At 39.1% G+C, this 18,679-nt stretch overlaps 1 protein-coding gene across 3 annotated transcripts in view; it reads right to left on the reverse strand.

Moving 5' to 3' along the window:
* Window positions 1-18,679, reverse strand: part of ITCH (itchy E3 ubiquitin protein ligase) — a 55,408-nt gene continuing 36,729 nt past the window's right edge. For all 3 annotated transcript variants that reach the window (XM_081866784.1, XM_081866786.1, XM_081866785.1), the window contains 13 exons: window positions 17,841-17,925; window positions 14,658-14,786; window positions 13,869-13,941; window positions 12,665-12,736; window positions 12,314-12,402; window positions 10,685-10,844; window positions 9,121-9,254; window positions 8,328-8,468; window positions 7,768-7,888; window positions 7,129-7,233; window positions 5,862-5,958; window positions 4,751-4,823; window positions 1-3,201 (listed from right to left, as the gene is read on the reverse strand). In XM_081866784.1, coding sequence (XP_081722910.1) covers window positions 3,102-3,201; window positions 4,751-4,823; window positions 5,862-5,958; window positions 7,129-7,233; window positions 7,768-7,888; window positions 8,328-8,468; window positions 9,121-9,254; window positions 10,685-10,844; window positions 12,314-12,402; window positions 12,665-12,736; window positions 13,869-13,941; window positions 14,658-14,786; window positions 17,841-17,925 — 1,379 coding nt within the window. In that variant the 3' untranslated portion in view covers window positions 1-3,101. The remainder of the gene's footprint in view (window positions 3,202-4,750; window positions 4,824-5,861; window positions 5,959-7,128; window positions 7,234-7,767; window positions 7,889-8,327; window positions 8,469-9,120; window positions 9,255-10,684; window positions 10,845-12,313; window positions 12,403-12,664; window positions 12,737-13,868; window positions 13,942-14,657; window positions 14,787-17,840; window positions 17,926-18,679) is intronic.

Consider the following 18,679-nt stretch of genomic DNA (forward strand, 5'->3'; position numbering starts at 1 on the left):
AGCTTTTCAGTACTTTTATAAAAGTTTGACTTGGTGAGAGACTTTTACAGTTACCTGAGTATTTGAAATTACAGTTCAAGGAAAATTTAACAATGGGATTCCAGTGTAGTATTTTACAATCCAGTGCCTCTGATCCCAGTTCATAAACTAGTTAGCTAGGGCACATATACATAACAATGATTCCAAGGGGGCGAAGGGGGGGGGACATGACAGACCATCACAAAAGGAGCTGGAGATACCAATGCACTGAATGGAGCTTCAATTCAAACCCCGCGGTAGTGTGTATTTATGATGAATATGAATCAAGAGCTCTACACAATGAAAATGGCTGATCATGAAACCTTGCACACTAAAAACTGGAAATGTAAATTCCATACAACCTATCCTGAGCTTTCCAAAAAGATAAGGCTTAGAAAAAATTAAGATCTGTAGGTTGAAGTACGTACTTTCATAAGGCAAAAATTCAAATAATTGATTAATGTTTCCAGTCAGATTGTGATGTTATCACACGCATGCAGCAGAATGTGGTTGTTATTGCTGTCCACATGCTGTCGAAGCTGTTTGAAGCAGACAAGTCTTAATATTTGCAGAAAGGACTTGTTGCAATCCAATTCATTTCAATCCGTCGCCCATCAAACCAAACTGTGCTTCCACAAGTCTCCCAGGTTCCCACAATGAGAAGAGTGCGCCGACTGCTCAAATTACTTTTTATTATTGCAACATTACATGGCATAAAAATAACAGAATTTAGAATTTACAATGCAAAGGGACTTTAAAAGTAAGTTTTCATTCTGATCTTAGAAATATTGCAAGCATAATGCTTAACAACAAATCTCTTTTAACAATACTTCATGGTCAAGATTCCATTTCTTAAATATCCTCAGTTTTGAGTGTTCAAAATACTTTCTTGTGCTTGGGATATCCAGCCCCCATTACCCATGTAATACAGCAGTAAAGACAAATAAACATGCCATTTAAATTAAAATAAATTGAAGAAGCTAGACCCCCAGACTGCAAAAATATATACAAGCTTTTACTTTTTCCTGAACTAAACATCTGAGCCATAAAAATATTAAACAGCCTTGCGCCCTATAGAACTAGGGCTTCAGCTATTTCAATTAGAACTACTCTTTATTTTAAAAATATAGGGCAGAAAGCCTTTTGAATGATATTTATACATTAACAATATTCCTAGGTCCCTAAACAAATCATGAGCCATTATGGAGAACAGACTATTTTCCATAGCTTACTCTTGGTTACTTCATTTCATTTCTGTATTGTAAATGTTAGTTAACTAAGATGTATTAAAATCAATAAACAAAATATTTCTAAGGCTTTTTCTCTTCCGTAAGCTATATTTCTAACACACCCATCAGGTGTTCTGATAGGTGGCATAGGTAGACATATCTCCAGCATTCACACATGCGTCCTCTACCCACAGAAGCAGTAGGCCATTTGTGTAAGGGGAAAACTTCTACATATATATATTAGAAGACACACTGAAAGGGAGGAAAAGGAGAGTATGTTCTATTACCCTCTTCTTGTAAGCTCCAGCTGAGGGGAAATGGGCTGCTTATATTACTTCACAGAAGAGTCCTAAAGTCGGACAGTTGTAAAAATGGTTGAGCCCACTAGCTTTCAATAGCCCTGAATTAAGTCTCCCCCCTCCTTGCCCCCACCCCTCCAAGTCTGGATGGGGAAGATGATATTTGTTACCAAGACAAAAATGTTTGATCTTCAACTGTCACGGCAAGCTTTCAAACTTTGCTGCCTGCGCACAGCAGAACAATGCAAGTATATAGTTATCAACATGCACTACTGCCGGTTCAAATATCATCACTTCTCCCATTTCACAGCTGCATGCACACCATGGAATTATAACAACCTGGAGGAAAGGATACAAGGCAGCCAAGCTGGGGTAAAGAACAAAGTGCTTTCGTTCCAAAACTGGGAGTGTAGTTTAAGTACTGTTGTAAGCTATGATGGAAGTTTTGAAATTGTGATAATATAAATAACTAAAGCGCAAATCAGATTTAAAATCAAGGGCAGCACAAGCTGCCTGTAAGAAGCTGCACAGTCTCCATCCTATAAAGGGTTACTGGGTGGGTTTTCCAATGTAAAATTTGGATTCTTTCAAGAATTCCACTATTGCACATCCATTTCCTACAATACAATTCAATGCATGTTGACTCAGAAGTAAGTTTCACTGTGCTCAGTGAGGTTCACTTCCAAGCAAATGTGCACAGGATTGCAGCCCCAGAGAAATTAAAGTGGCGGTTTCATGGCAATGATTCAGCCACTACTTGGAAGTGATATTCCCTCATTCAGAGGAAAACAAGAGTTGTTCATTTCAGGCATTCGCCTACAAACAGGACTGGAAATGAATTCCAGCTGCTGCCTTTTAAAGAGACCTTGTATTCTCTTTTAAATTCGCTACTAAAGTTGAGAATTAGTCAAGAATAAGTTAAAATTCCTATGAATTTGAAGAAGCACATTCAAATGTAGGGATAAACCTGAGGAATGTGATCATCATGGTTAAATAAATAAAAGTGCTATGCTCTGTAAGTGTGCATTAGCTTTTCAGGTCCTACTCTGCAGCTTGAACTGAGGTGATGCGGGAATAAAGTTTGGAAGGCAAACACAGTTAGATCTCACTTGGGTAAGAAACAGTTAACATAAGCAATGGATCTGTTTACAGCACCTCCAGAGTCTGATTGCAAGGAAGCACTGTTAGCAATAGGATGGGTGGTGCAGCAGCAAAAAGATGCTACTATAACAGAGTAACTTTTTTAAAAAAGTCAAGACATTCCAGTTAATGAACATGACCCAGGACAGAACCCCAGAAGTACAGGAAGCCTCTGGTTAGGGAAGATTTCATTTATAGTTGTATCATTCTTGGATTTCGCAAAGGGACTCAGGAGAAATCAATAATTAGTGGGAATAAAATGGCAGGATAACATCCATTTACTTACACACTAGCAATTGTTTAAATAAATCAAGGTCAAGTCCTGTTTACAGTAAGAAGTGCAACTAGCAGAGGCAGTGAAGAACTCACACCATATATGACTTAACGTTCTTCAGGTGCAAATTCTCCCCAATTGTTATTCTTGCCCGAATCCTTCTGTTTCTTCTATCGCAAATAACAGCTTTTCCTTCAGTTGTTCATAACTCTTGTATGGCGGCAAGTCCAAACGGTTGAAACTGAAAATAAGCAGCAAACCTCACTTTCATTTGAATAATTAACCCACAAACAGAGGAACAAAAGTTCCCCACTATTTACACCATTGACAGTTTAAAACGTGAGAGGCATATTTATCTGACATTATTCCTCAACTTTGGTTCACAGCAGCAACCTAGGTACAATACTGTGAACTTCCAGGTTTCTATCTTGTGTGCTAATCTGCTTCATTCTATTAGGAACATACTGTCCACAGGGTTGAATCCAGACTCTGTTCTCAATGAACAGAAGGTCTCCTGCACATACAAGACTTTTAATCAAGGAATCCTACTGGCAGAAGATGGGTGCCTCTTCCAATTTCTCCTTCCCCCTGCAGCTGGCAGTGTCATTTCCCACTGCAAAGGGAAGTGAGCAATGTCTCCTCCCCCACTTATATCAGCTGAAGTGAAGGGTTCAACTTCAGAGTAAGTCTATGTTTATTTCCCAAGACCTTAGGGAATACTGATTTTAACAGGACTGTGAATGAATCTGTTTTTCAATACTGGTGGTGGTTTTTTTAAAAAAACGTTTTCACAACTTTTCATTCCTGGGCAGTCAAGAATATATCTAAAATAGAGTGAAGGAGAGCCTCATCAAGGACTGTCATGTAGAATGGTATAGCAATGCTCTCAACATGCTTGAAATGTTTATTTTGGCATCTGACAATATGGTAAATTAAGAAGCAGTGAAGAACATCTTAAATACCAAATTATGTTTTGTATGAAGGCATACCATTTGCTAAAGGCAACACATGATTTTGTGTGTCTAGTGTTGAGGCAACATGACCCTAATGATTCCTTGTCAAAAGAGATTTAAACAATCCATTACACAAACCAAATTACTCAACATTTCTTGTGAATTTGATCTAAAAAAAATACAGCACACCTGTCATTCTAGATGAAACCAACATAGGTTAAGCAAAAGTAAAGATACAGCAGACTTATTTTAAGTGCTCATTTTTAAACCAGAAACTTTGGCTCTCTGGGCTACCACACACATTTTGTGGAGTCAAACATGAATTTGCTATCAAGTGTACAGTTAATAAAGAAGCTTCAGTTGATTATATCTTTATGATGCATACTGATAATTTTAAAAATTCCTTCCAGTAGCACCTTAAAGACCAACTGAGTTAGTTCTAGGTATGAGCTTTCGTGTGCATGCACACTTCTTCAGATACACACTGATTGGTCCTTTGCGGTTCTAGGACCAATCAGTGTGTATCTGAAGAAGTGTGCATGCACACGAAAGCTCATACCTAGAACTAACTCAGTTGGTCTTTAAGGTGCTACTGGAAGGAATTTTTTTATTTTGTTTTGACCATGGCAGACCAACACGGCTACCTATCTGTTACTGATAATTTTGTATGTCACATTCATATGTGTGCCATGTATTGAGATGTAATTTTATACATCTTATGTGTATAACTAAAAAACGTGATGTGGTGCTAAATCTGTTATTTGAATGCCAAATAGGATCATCAACTGTAGAAAGAAGTATCAGAATCACAATTTTCATCTAATATATTTTACTCACCAGGTATGGCTTCTAGGTAACCAGTTTTCTTTGCCAACTTTCTCAATACAAAACTTCTGGGGTCCATTACTCCCTAAAATAAAATAATAATAATACAGGATATGGGAAAATAAAAATTGCAAATATTTTTTTCATAACTAAATACATATTGAAAATAAAATCAGTTTAGGCCCAGACATTTGCATTTGATAAGAAGTAACCCTAAGACGAGTTCTCAAAGTTTTAAGAACTCAGATGTATTTTATGGCAATAGAAGACACTGGTCATACTATCAAATTCCTGTCAGCAAAATCTTCCCAGTAAGTGGCATTGCCAGTACAGCATGGTAAAATATTGTCATGCAAAGCTCTTACATGGGTCAGATATGACCAGGGAGTCATAAATTGCTTTATGCCCCACGGAGGACCTTAAGGTCCATAAATAGCAACACCCTAGAGGTCCCGGGCCCTAAGGAAGTTAGATTAGCTTCAACCAGAGCCAGGGCCTTCTCAACACTGGCTCCGGTCTGGTGAAACTCATGAGACCAGGGCCCTGCGGGATCTGATTTCTTTCCGCAGGGCCTGTAAGACAGAGTTGTTCCACCTGGCCTTTGGCTTAGAATCAGTTTGATTCCCTCCCCCTCTTTTTCCTTTCTCCTCCTGTGAAGAGGCTGCATCCTGATGTTTAAATGTTGTATTTTAATCTTGTTTTTTAAATTGTATTTTAATCAACTTGTTTTTATTATTGGTTGTTAGCTGCCCTGAGCCTGGTCTTGGCTGGGGAGGGCGGGGTATAAATAAAATTTATGATTATGATTATTTAGCCTCTAGGTGAAATTATGCAATGCTTTATACATTGGGCTGCTTTTGAAGACAATTTGGAAACCATAAGTAGGGCAGAATTTGGCAGCCAGATATATGCTTTGACCACTCAGGCCACCAATTCTGGCCTGAGTAGAAAGTCAATTTGCTCCTAAGCCTAGTTGGAAGTGCTGGTTTTGACCCTATATGCCACGGGACCACCATACTTCAAGGAACACTTTTCCCCAAAATTTTGAACTGGCAACTCAAGCCAACATTCTGACACACAGGGTCATCCTGGCTCTTGCACACTTAGGAATAATTCTGCGTACCCATGAGGTCAGAAAATCCTCCAACTGGTAATCGGCATGTTCCAGTAACAAACTGTAGTAGTCTCATCCTCTTCTCATTATCTATGTCCTTCACAAACTGAAAAAGAACACATTTAAAATAGCTGTACAGACCTCATCCCTATTCTAGTCTTAAAAACAAATAAAATTTATATAATCCATTCTCATATCCTTGTTTTTTTGGTAAAAGGGCAGTGCAAGGAACAAGGATAGAGGCGTAGGGAAAACAAAGACAGCTTCCATGGGGAATAGTAGTGGGAAAGCCTTTCGAGGAAGCTTATTTAACTAGAGTGCCTGGATAAGCTTCTGAAGTATTAGTGTGAGATATCACAGGTGTTAGCTGTATTCCACTGAAGATTTTGTATGGTTTAAAGACTGTAAAATGTCCTAAGAGGTAACTTAAAAAAGAAAAGAAAAGAAAGCCTTTCCTCCTCATCCATGATTTCTTTTTCCAAGCCTGGAGATGCCCACATTCTTCAGTGTTTGTTATCTCATTCCCAGGTAAAGAAAGGATTTGAAAAAAAGAAACATTTTTGCACAGTTCTGAACATATAGATCCATAGAATAGTTTGTAAGCAACCACAAAGTAGCAGCCACATAAGATCACTTTAAAAAGACTGCCAAAGGACACTGTACCTTAGTGAGTTTTGTCAGCCATTATATACTATCATTTTTAACTTTGTCACCTAAGTCTGGCTTCACTATTCCCATATTTTTCATACATAGAACTTGTAGCATACGTGCAAAATGTTCCAGCTTCAATCCCTGGCATCTGCAGATAGGACTGGAAAAAGACTGCTGTCTAAAACCTTGAAAAGCCATTGCCCATCAATGTACTCTACTATTAAGGTAATACTGAGCAAGATGGACCCTGTTCTGACTAAGTGTAAGGCAACTTCCTATGCTTAAAGTATTTTTACTATCCCTCACATAATTCCAGTAGGAAAGCTGCTACTTTCCCCATTTTTAGATGAGCAAGAAAGGCTGAACAACTGTGACATGCACAGGGTCAAGCAGCAACTATAGCTGGGTATAAACCAGAAACAGTTTTAAGGTGCCACAAGGCTCCTGTTATTTATGCAGCAACAGTCTTAGCATGGCTCCCCCTCTGAAATCTGTTGGCATCCTGTAATCTTAGGTTTATAGGGCTAATACTTAGGTAACTATTGGAACAAGAACAGATGAGATCCTAGATTCCCTGAAGTTCCATTAGTGGTACATTTGGCACAATTTTTGCTGCAATACAAACCTGCCAAAACCACATTATTTGCTTGCTTGTTCTGGTATAATGTCGGTAGATGGTATGCCTTTGCCAGTCAGTCAAGTCAATCTCTTGCATTCCACACAAAAGCACCTTTTTGAAGAGAAATAGTTGAACACCAGCTAGGTTAGTGAAACTCTGATGCCATGATACGTTGGTGTAAGAGATGATGGAAGAATCTCTTAGATACTCAAAGGGTTAATGAAGAGTTAATATCTTTCTAGACATGGTGCATTTAGGAACTCATTTTCTAGCTCAGCTGTCCAAGTATTTAAAACACAATTGCAGCATCCTTGTTTAGAAGAGTTTCTATGTACAGGACGATGTGCCTCTGTGTTAAAACATGTTAAAAAATACTTTGCCGTGTTAAGGTGATTGTCTACCCTTGTATTTGGCTGTGTGATGCCCTCCAGGTGCTATGAAACTACCCTGACCAGAATCAATGTTGGCTGGAGCCAATGAAGGTTGTAGTCCACAACATCTGGCTACTCCAAGTTAACTAAACTGCAACATCTTTATTATAACTCTGCTATGACTCATGTCATAAAAGTGCACCGCATTTATAAGCCCCTGCAAATATGCTAACCATTTCTCAACTAAGCCTTATGCCCAAAGGATTAGACATACCTCAAGCTCTTTTGCATCAAAGTACTGCAAGTACTGCTGTGGCAAGATCTCATTGAAACCTTCAAAGAAAGCTTGTGTCTGCTCTTCAACACCCCGGGAAAGTCTCCACTCTGCCACTAGCCTGGAGAATGAAAACACACAGTTACTCCAAACAGGCCCAACCAAGTCTGAAAATGTTGGTTTTTGATGAGCAACAATATTAATTAAATTGTAGTAGGTATTATAGTAGACAGACATTGAATTTGCAGTGGAAGGTCCACCTCCATGGCAGAATTACAACACTGTGCCGTGCGACACAGACAGAGGTTACTGCTTAAGACAATAGAACACCAGTCATGATAGTTTCCTAGGCATGAATATGCTCACGCTGTATTTCGGGCAAGACTAGCTTTGATGTAGCATTTTGACTATTTTGCTGGTAAGCCCACATCTATTTTACATGTGGGCCTTCATGAAGAGGTTCAATAATACTTCCAAAACATTAAAAAGGGAAAGTTTATAGAATTAAAAAACAAATGGTTAAAAGATAAAATAAACTTGCAAACCAACTTTGAACTTACTTAATGTATTCCTCTTTGTTTTCCTCAGTAACCAGGATGTTGCTGCCATTGGGTTTCAAATCATGGCTCTTTATTTCACCTAGAATTTCCTTATCAACTGAGAAATACATCTCTAGGCCACATTCCTCAATATTGTTTTCCCTACAAAACAAATACCATATATATTAACTACTATTTTCATGAAGTGCAATCAGCAGTATCATTAAACAAGTTGATGTCACAAGCCGAAAATTCCTTTTGTTCATCAACAAATGGAGAGAGAGGCATATTCTACAATGAGATTTTCAAAAATTTGTAAGGAGAAAAGGTTTTCTGAATTTTGATGTTGAATGTTCATATATATTTTCTGTATACCAAAAAGTTTGGTATCTATACTTAGCTATCCAGTAATAATTTACAGTACCTCAGAATTAGCACGCAATACTATTTAACAGGTACATACTTTACATTTCATATCAAGTATTTTATAATTCCTACTTCCCATTTAAAAAAAAAACAAATGGTCAAAGCAGTTTCCAATCCAAACAAAATATTACAAAAAGATTTAACGCTTGGCAAAATAAGGAATGTCAATATTCACTTCAGTTCTGAGGCAAATGTTCTTATTTTTAAAAATCACACTTGAACAGTAAAACTGACTTTTAAAACAAATTGCAAATATGTTTTTTAACAGTAATCCATACATATAAAACCACAGCACTGATTTTCAAATGTGCATATACACACACACAAAGTCACACATTTTAACATCTACAATATATCAAGAATTGAGAAGCTGACTTCAGAAACTCACTTTACCCAGATGAGTGAGTTGTAAAACTCAGGATCTACAGATTCTAAATCCTTTAGTCCTACTGGCTTGTTGAGGATACGTTTGTAGAATGGTAGAGAAAAACCCGTGTCTATAAATTTCACATGGAATAAAGCCTGCAAAAGATGGAAACTATTAATTATTTGTTTTATAGGAATCCTTGTCTAGTCAACCTCATAACCAGCAAACAGGTGCCTGCAGCCTAGATTTTGGAAGAAACAATGAATTAAAGGCCATCTTAAAGTCACTTGAAAACCAGTAACTATTTCCTTAGGTGGATGTGCTTTGTTGATGGTTACTGGTGACAAGAGAAAGGGGAAGCACAGAAAACATGTGAGGTATAATCCCTCCCTGTGTGAAATAGGCTATAATTCCCCGTGATACAGATTATGGGTGGGATTCACCTAATGAATCCCATCTGTGGAACCCTTGTGCAAGGATTTCCCCTTGCACAAGAGGGTTTTCCCCCCTCCACTCAGGCAGAATTTTCAGGTGGTGCTTTTACCTGAAAATTGGTATAAGATACTATACATTTTGGAGCTGTAGGTTAATATGGATGATATCCAGCAAAGCCACACTCAACAGTATAGCCATTGAACTCAATGGATTCAAGTCATTACCGTATTTTTCGCTCTATAAGATGCACTTTCCCCCTCCTAAAAAGTAAGGGGAAATGTGTGTGCCTCTTATGGAGCGAATGCAGGCTGCACAGCTTTCACTGAAGCCAGGAGAGCAAGAGGGATTCCTCGTGCTCTCCTGGCTTCAGGGATAGCCAGCCGAAGCCAGTGCTCCTCCTGCTGCGCTCCAAAGGCTTCACGTTGCTTTTGGTGAAGCCAGGAGAGCAAGAGAGATCGATCCCTCTTGCTCTCCTGGCTTTGCTTCGCTGGAGAGCCATTGCGCAGCTTTCCCTCTCTGCGCAGTGCCCCTTCAGCGAAGTGGGAGGAGAAATGGAAGGGGCTCAGTTTCTCCTGCCGCTTCGCTGAAGGGGCAGTGCGCAGAGAGGAAGAGAACTTTTTTTCTTGTTCTCCCTCCATAAAACTAGGTGCATCTTATGGTCGGGTGCGTCTTATAGAGCAAAAAATACGGTATTTATTATACTCAGGTGGCTTATAACCCGTACTTCATTAAAACCAGCCCTAGAGTAGGGTGCAACTTAAAAATACGTAATTCATAATAAAGCAATCTGAAAAAAATCAAATAATAATAAACCAAATTTACAGCACAGCACAAGCATGACCAAGCATGTTTTCACTGTCACAAGCATTAAGGAAAAGAAACAGAATTAAGCACCTGGTATGTTTTAAAATACACTAGAGTGTAAGAGTGCAGTGCAATGCAATGCACTGCAAACAACGGCGTAATCCCTCTTGTCAAGAGTGGGTTTTTTCAGTCTAGGTTCCCCTGGCCCCACATGCAGACTTAAGAGTTTCTGCTACACATTAAGAAAAAAAATCAAAAAAATCCTCATTCTACCAGGAAACTTTCAACTTGTCCTTACTATGTTCCCAGAAACTCCCCTATTTATTATTTTGTGCTCTGAACTCACCATGGCAATAAATCTGCCAATAAAGTGGAAGTATTTCAGGTGGTCTGGATTGATGTAAGAAGCTGGATTTATCTGTAGGCAGTAGTTATCCTTTCCTGCATATTCAAACAGGCAATACATTGGGTTCAGCACTTCATGCGACAACAGAAAGAACCATTCCCTGAAACCACATAAAGAACTCACAGTCAACACCACAAGAACCAAGTATTAGGTTTAGACATTGTGTACAGATTCCATAGTGCTAATTTAACATCCAAAGCTAACATAAAACTATTGGGGCAATCTATCATGTTCAGCCTGCCCACAGCTAGTTGGAATGAGCACGTCAAGTGCTTCGATAGGGCACCAAAAGTAGTTCTCAGTTATAGAAATTCCGGTGCTTCTAAAAAGACTAGGATTACTCAAGGTTCAGATGCAGATAATTAGCAATTTACTTATGCTGGGTTTAGCTCCTACATGCGGTACTGTTTGAGGCTTATCATTTTTCTTTTGCATATGGGAACTCAGGGTTCTCTTTATAAACAGGCCAACACTATTCTTGCAATGCCCATGTACATATCTTAAACAATGTCACAATATTGAGTGAAATTAATTATGTCCAAGATGCAGCCCTGGGACTTCTGATGTGGAATCAGATGTTCGGTTTATAAATCCTGATGCTGACTTTACATTTTTTTAAGCTGAAGAGTGTATTGACTGATATGCTGGGCTATTTGGCTTTAGAATAGACACTTACAATCAGTATAGCCAGAGCAGATAAAATCATTTTAAAGATAGTTATATGTATAATGAAGGACTGACCCAGCACTAAAGGTATGGTTATTTTGAGTGCCGCAAAAACACAAAACTAGGGATCAGTTTTAGTGGTTATCAAATTTTTTTTGCTACATCAGCTAAAGAACCAAGTATTGTGAGTCTAGCCCAACTCAGCTGATACAAATCTTACCAGGACACATGAAGATGTAAGTCAGGGGTAGGGAACTGGATTCAACCCAAAAGCCAGAACATGTCCTCCCCACAAAGGCTACTTTGACAGCTGGGTGGTGCCACCCACTTGTCAAAATAGGTGACAAATTCAAAGGGGCCTACTGTTGGCAGTGACCAGCTAATTGGTGCCAACAGCAAACCCTGATTGGACTCAAACTGTGCCTGTAAAGAGTCAATTTCCCTCTGCGAACCAGCAAAGTCTGCTGAAGGAAAATGCCCATTTGCAGGCATGTTTTGCCAAGGCACAATTGAGAGCACACTTCAAGCTCCTTATTGTTCCCTTGCAGCCAAGTGATGTCATGCGTGGAGTGAACAGGAATGGTTTGCAGTCAAATTAGGAATACTAATTAGGTCCACAGGCTGAAGCTTTCTCACCAATGATATTAATGTTATCCATGATACTAGAGCCCAAATTTGTTTACTGAAAAGTTGTGTATATAACACACACGCAAGCTTTAAATCTGCAAGTTTCCCTTTCCCGGATACTGACAAGTTAAACCCCAAATTAGATAGAACTTTCCAAAGAAAAGGGTCACGGTTTTTAAAAAATGTAAACCCCTCAGAGTTGTCTAAAAAGCTTTCCTACCAAACAATTTCAAGTGCCTATGGTTCAATTTGTTTTACATAGTAAGACATCCCTACCGTGCAACACCTCCATAATCTAATCCTTCTTCTCCAGGGAAAATGACCCACAAACGTCTTCGTAGGTCCGCAGGGCTGAGGCTCATTATCTTAGTGGAAGAAGTATTAGAAGATTAACATTCTAATAATTGTTCACACAGTCATGCACATTAAAATGGACACTGGTATATGGTGGTTTTGCTGTTTTACTCATTTATTCTGGATCAGCAGATCCCTGAAACATTTAATAGGCCATTTAGAGAGGAAGGTTGACACTGAACAGTTTAGAGAGGGCTGAAACATAGTTCAGATCAAATACACATACTCCACACATTTTACAAAGCTTTAAGTACTGAAACACAGCTCAATTACCTGCTGAAATGAATCTTCAAACAATGTTTTTCTGCTCACTGTGATTTTAATGTGCTGGGGCAGGGCCAATTGCTAAAATGTAAGAAACAGATTTGAAAGACAAGCCAACTACATAATAGGACAATAGATGATAAAGTATATGAAAATACTGAATTCAAGAAACCCTGGTTGCACATATGTGAACTGGTTTGCATGTACAGTATAGCATTTACACATATGGAAGTGTGCCAGATGCAGCTGTGTATGGTTAAAAAAAAGAATCCTAAGATATCCCTTCCACATGTGCACGTCAGCTATGAATCTGAATGCAGGCAGATCTAACACATAGGGCAGATCTACCATGAATGAATGGAATAGATTGATGTGTTTCCATCTGTGCCAGGTGTGGGGAACCTGTGGTCCTCTAAATGCTGCTTGACTACAATCCCCATTGTCCTTGACCATTGGCCATGCTGGCTGGGGCTGATGGGAGTGGTAGACCCACAATATCCAGAGGACCAAAGGTTCCCCTCCCCTGTTTTACAGAGATAGGTGCAACTGTGAATTATTTTCCCATGTGTGGTACTAGCTGCTTACAATGTATTACTGCATACACATATCCTTGAAAAGAGGCCATTGACACCATGGCTAGATATTGCCAGTGAAATAAAGCTGTTGTATGTGGATGGTATTCCCACTGATGTTCATGAATAATTCCAAATATACACAGTGAAAATAGAAGCTCTGTAAACTTTATTTTGTAAAACAACTCCAATTCGAACTTATGCTGAGAGAAGCTTACTCCTTTGTGCATTCATCTAGTTTACTAATGCTTTCACCTGACAAAGTTTAATTATTTAATGACTGCCCTGTGGCCAAAAACTTCCAAGGATGTTTTTGAGTTTGCATGTAAGACAAACTCTAAGATAATGCTTTTATCTGATGGCAAATTATCACAGTTATTCTCATTAATATTCATTTGTTAATATAGAGGACAGTGCAGTGGAAGATTCTGAGTAACCTCTCTCCCCACTCTTCTTTGGGGTGTCCAACAGAGTTACTGCCACCACAATTTCACAAAGCCTCGTGAAATCCCACAGGGCATGGGGGTTTGTGGAACTGGCAGCTCTTTTAGAAACATACATACCATGTAACACAGATTATGACAATGGACTCACTAGAAACTTGCAGTAAAACTCTTTCCCCAAAATAAAACATAACTTACCTGACACCAAAACCGGAAGTATTGGACCTTTGCTTTGAAATCACGAACATACGCTATCTGGGGTCCATTATCTCTGAAAACAGAAGTAAAAAAATCACTGGAATACAGTTGTGCAATTGTCATCCATTTCAGTTCCTTGCCTAGTTAACTGATTCACAAAAGGAAGGTTTGTTTTGTGGAAGCACATATAGCTACAATATAGCTAGGTAAATTATTCCTTAGGAACAAAATCATCTCCCTTCTTCCCTTTACTCAGTGGCATGCTACTAGTACACCGAGGAGTTGTAGCCTTTCCCCCTAGCATGGTAGCAGCCAGTTGATCCTATTTCCTCCTCTTCTCTTACCTCAACCTGACTGCTACTGCCTCTCTTACTTTCACCATTCCATTAAGTAGGTGTGATTAAAAGGGAAGGGTGGAGGGGGATAGAGCGAGTAAGATGAGTGAAGAGTAAACTGGGAATTCTCTGATTTGAAATTTAATCTTTGGGGTCTTTGAAGCAAAACTGATAAAACGCTGAAGCGCAGGTTAAATAAGTACTAAAGGAAAAACTGGTGTATATTATTTTATAAATAAAATAAGTATTTAACATTTAATAGCACATAAAAAAAAAAACCTTAGGCAAGTCAAGTTGTTGAACAAACTCTGCTAACATTTCAAAAACAGCATCATTTGTTTTCACCACCAAAGGTAACCAAGTTTAATCATACGGCTATCCAGCAGTGTGTATAACAGATGCCAATAGTAGAAAGAAAGTAGCAGTAATACAAAATTGTAGTAAGAAAGCTTACAGAGCCGATTTCCCAGTACGAGGATCGATATAGGTTGTTGTTCTTCTATTGTGATCCACAAAATATGGAATTCCATCTACAGTGAATCTCATCTCCCAGCCCTCTGGCAAAGGTTTCTCATTTAATTGACTGCAGAAACAAGATATACACAACACATGAATCTCATTATACATATTTTTCACACATAGTAAAAGGTACTGTTCCATTTTTATTCCAGGTATTTCATTTAGCTTTATTAGACCCAAGATAGTAAATCGAACTCTTAGTTATACTGAGCTCTAAGGAATGCACAGCTAACACCACAAATCCAAAATGGAAAACAGTTTGTCAAGAAGTTAAATGCCTACCCCATATCTCAAAAGGGAGCATGTGTTATTACAATTAATCACACGGAATCAGAATAGGGAAGAAAAACTAAACATTACACCAGACAGCCTAGTAAGAGAAGACTCAGAAATACTTTCTATCCTGCTCACGGAATGTAGGTTGATGTGTGGGTTACACCCTGTTTGCTTGTTACCTAGGTCTCAGCTATACTCGAAATCAATTATATCGTTATAACTGCTTTATAAACACCAGATGGCGCAGTAGTTTGATCTTTCACCAATGTGATTTTCCATTATGAGCTTTATAACACGTTTTCCTGAAACTTTTTTTTTGTGTCTAGATCCTGCCTTAGTTATCTGTTGATCACAAAAGAACTCAGAGAGCTTCATGCGGGTGTATCCTTCATTTCCCCTCTCTGCTAATGTTATCTAAATGTAGAACAGGGATTATTACATGTAAGAGGTGTATAAACAGGTCATTTGCCAGTGTATTCAGAGTATTTAAGTGTTTGGGGAGAAATCCTCACAGAATTACAGAAGTGCAGGTCCGGGATACACCTGAAGATTATTTAGCACAATGCCTGTTTTTAAGGCCTCAAATATGTATTACTTTCTAATCCTTCTCGGAGATATTCTAGAGAGTATCTACTATGCCTTTAAAATATTAAGCTATTTTTCCATTCCTCCTTTTTTGAAGAACTCTAGCAAGATATGAAATAAGGAATAGGAGTAGAATGCTTATCGAAAACGAGTCTCTGCAAGACTCTGGCTGAGATCCAAGGAGGCAAAGTTCTTCCATGTGTGCAAGGCGGATTTCTGACTTTCTATTGCAGCAATGAGCACCTGTGCCTTTGGGAGTGCAGCTTCAGAGGGTTCTTTGTGCAGCAGAAAGGGGGTGCTAAGAACACCTGCATCCAGGCAGATGACGACACATGACCTTTGAGATCTCCGCCTTTGATCATGTTATTAGGTTAGCCAATAAAAGAATGGCAAAATGAGTCAAAAGTTGTATAATATGCTGAGTCGCCAGCATGTAATTTGTAACACTGCACTAGATGCAATACGTTCTTTTTCCCACCAACTCACTAAGACTGGATATGAAATAAACAACAGGATATGAATAAAATAAATAATATTGAGTACAAGAAATGTTTTTATTGTGTGTTGGATGCAAATATGAGGATTTCCTTTTTGGTTCTTCTAGTAATAATTTTCTTATGTTTTGTTTCAACAAGAAATATTCCTCTTAAGAAACCGCTTCCTCATATCTGTTACTTTCCCCTTATGTTCTCAATACACTTTTTAAAAAAATCAATCAATCTCCTTTATTGGCATAGAAAAAGTGCACCATATACATGGATCAGAACACAACACAGTTAATGGAACATAGTAGGAAATACTTTAGGATAAAACTGTCCAGACATTGTGAGTTATGAAAATGGCTTTTAGGATCTACGGTGACATAATTTCATGGAATATACTTTTGATAAGCAACATGTTTTAGTAGTCTAAAATCTAGCCTTATTTCAGTTTAAGATCCATTTCAACCTAGCTTTGAGACTGGTTTGGGCACTGAAACAGCCCTGGCAGCTCTGACTGATAACCTCTTTGGAGAAAGAAACATGCGGAGTGCATAATTCTCCTGGAGTGGTTCTGTGAGTTGGAGGCACTGCTCCTATCTGCGGGACCACCACCAGGGTAGGAGCAAGGGCAGACTGCTGCTTTTGGCATTTGTGCTGTGGGGTCCTGCGGGGTTCTATTCTGTACCCCACACTTTTTAACATCTATGTAAAGCTGCTAGGAAGTGTCATCTGGAGATTTGGAGAACAGCATACCTAGTATGCAGATAATATCCAGCTCTCGCTCTCTCCATACCACTTTACTAGTGCCTGGAGGAGATAATGGGCTGATTCAATCCAAACTTAGATTGAATCTGGACATGATGCAGGTGCTGATAGTTCTTATATTCAGGAATTGAAGCAACCTGTGTTAGTTGGGACCACACTCCTCCTGAAGGACAAGGTGTGTAGCCTGGGGGTGCTCCTGGAACAAACACTTTCAACTGGAAGCTCAGGTGGCTCCAGGGGTAAGAAGTGCCTATTTCCAGCTAGGGCTGGTTCACCAACTCTAGTCCTTCCTGAACCAAGATACCACAGCATGGACCACTATGGCTAGGTTAACCTCCCATTTAGCACTACTGCAATGAGTTCTAAATGAGGCTGTCCTTGAAGATGGTCTAGAAGCTGGAGCTAGTGACAATGCAGCCATCAGCTGAGTGGCACTGCAAGGTGGGACCATATCTCAACAAATCTTAAGAACTGCACTGGTTGCCTATTTGCTGATGGGCCCAACTTAAGGTTTTGATTCTGGTATATCAAACCCCATATAGCCTGGGCCCCAAGTACTTGATGAAGAACTTCTGCCAATATATCTCACTCTTAGACTTAAAATCTGCAGAGCAGGTCTTATTCATGATCCCACCTATGCCTGCGGTACATTATACAGGAACCTGGGATATGGCCTTCTCTGCTATGGCACCTTCATTTTGGAACACCCTCCCATTAGTAATACGGTTGTCCCTCTCAAGAACAGCTTGTTGTAGTCAGGTAAAAACAGTTTTGTCCATCAGGTTCTTTGGGGGAGATGAGCAAAGAATGATTTTGTTCATCATGATTGCTAATCAGAATATATATGTATTTTGGTTTTAATATATCTTGAGCTATGTATTTATTATTTGCTGGGGAATCTCTCTGGGATGAAGGAAAGTTTAGAAATAGTAGTAAACCAAAATGTTGCCTATGTTTGCTTGATTTTGGATTATGTTCTGAAGACTATTAAGAGAAGAGAAAAATCTTACCCTTGGCTTCTGGGATCTTCCCACTGTGTGATGCGTGTATTGTGATTGACAAAATATACTCTGCCATTGGCGTCTGTTCTCTTTTCTGAGGGAATATAAATTAGGACCATTTTAGTTATCATGGACATATAGTTTTAATGTTAAGATAATGACAGTGAATTATATATGCCACGACCTATGGGGAATATCTCACTTCTTTCTCGCCTCTGCAGAACTCTCTGCCAACAAAAAACCTCTTAAGGGTTGGGGGCCCTCATGAAAGACTTGGGATGTAGAACAGTGGGAACAGGAAATCTGGCAGAGGCAGCTTGCCTAAGCGTGATCTTTTCTGTAGGGACACAAGGGGAAGCAGAGGGCAGGAGGGAAAGGAAGTTCACCTTGTGCAAGAACTTCTTTAGATAGAACCCCATGTTCTATCTCCCCCCTTTGACTTGAATTGTGCCCAAATGCCCAGTCTGGAACATATCATCCAACTAATGAATACATTGTGTTCCATCATCTTAACTTCCTAGTTCATGAAACGTCAGTGGAACAGCACTTTATATCCAAGTCAAGGACATCTCCCTCAGAGAGAACCTTGCACAGGTCAATAGTATAGATAGCAGTACAGATGATTGGTTGTGAGAGTAGGGCTCAGATTCCTGTCCTAGATGAAACACCGTTACTTATGATTCTGCTACTAAACTAATAGAGGTCTCTAGAATTGCATACCAACTCAATGACAAGAGACCATAATATGTATGAAATATAGGTATTCACTCCTGAAGGTACACTCTTCCACTGCCTCCTGAAGCAGATGGATGCCAACCAATGGGTCTTTATGCTTCTCAGATGAGCTG

Source organism: Podarcis erhardii (genome assembly GCF_964252035.2).
Source record: "Podarcis erhardii genome assembly, chromosome: 6".
NCBI classification, from domain to species: Eukaryota; Metazoa; Chordata; class Lepidosauria; order Squamata; family Lacertidae; genus Podarcis; species Podarcis erhardii.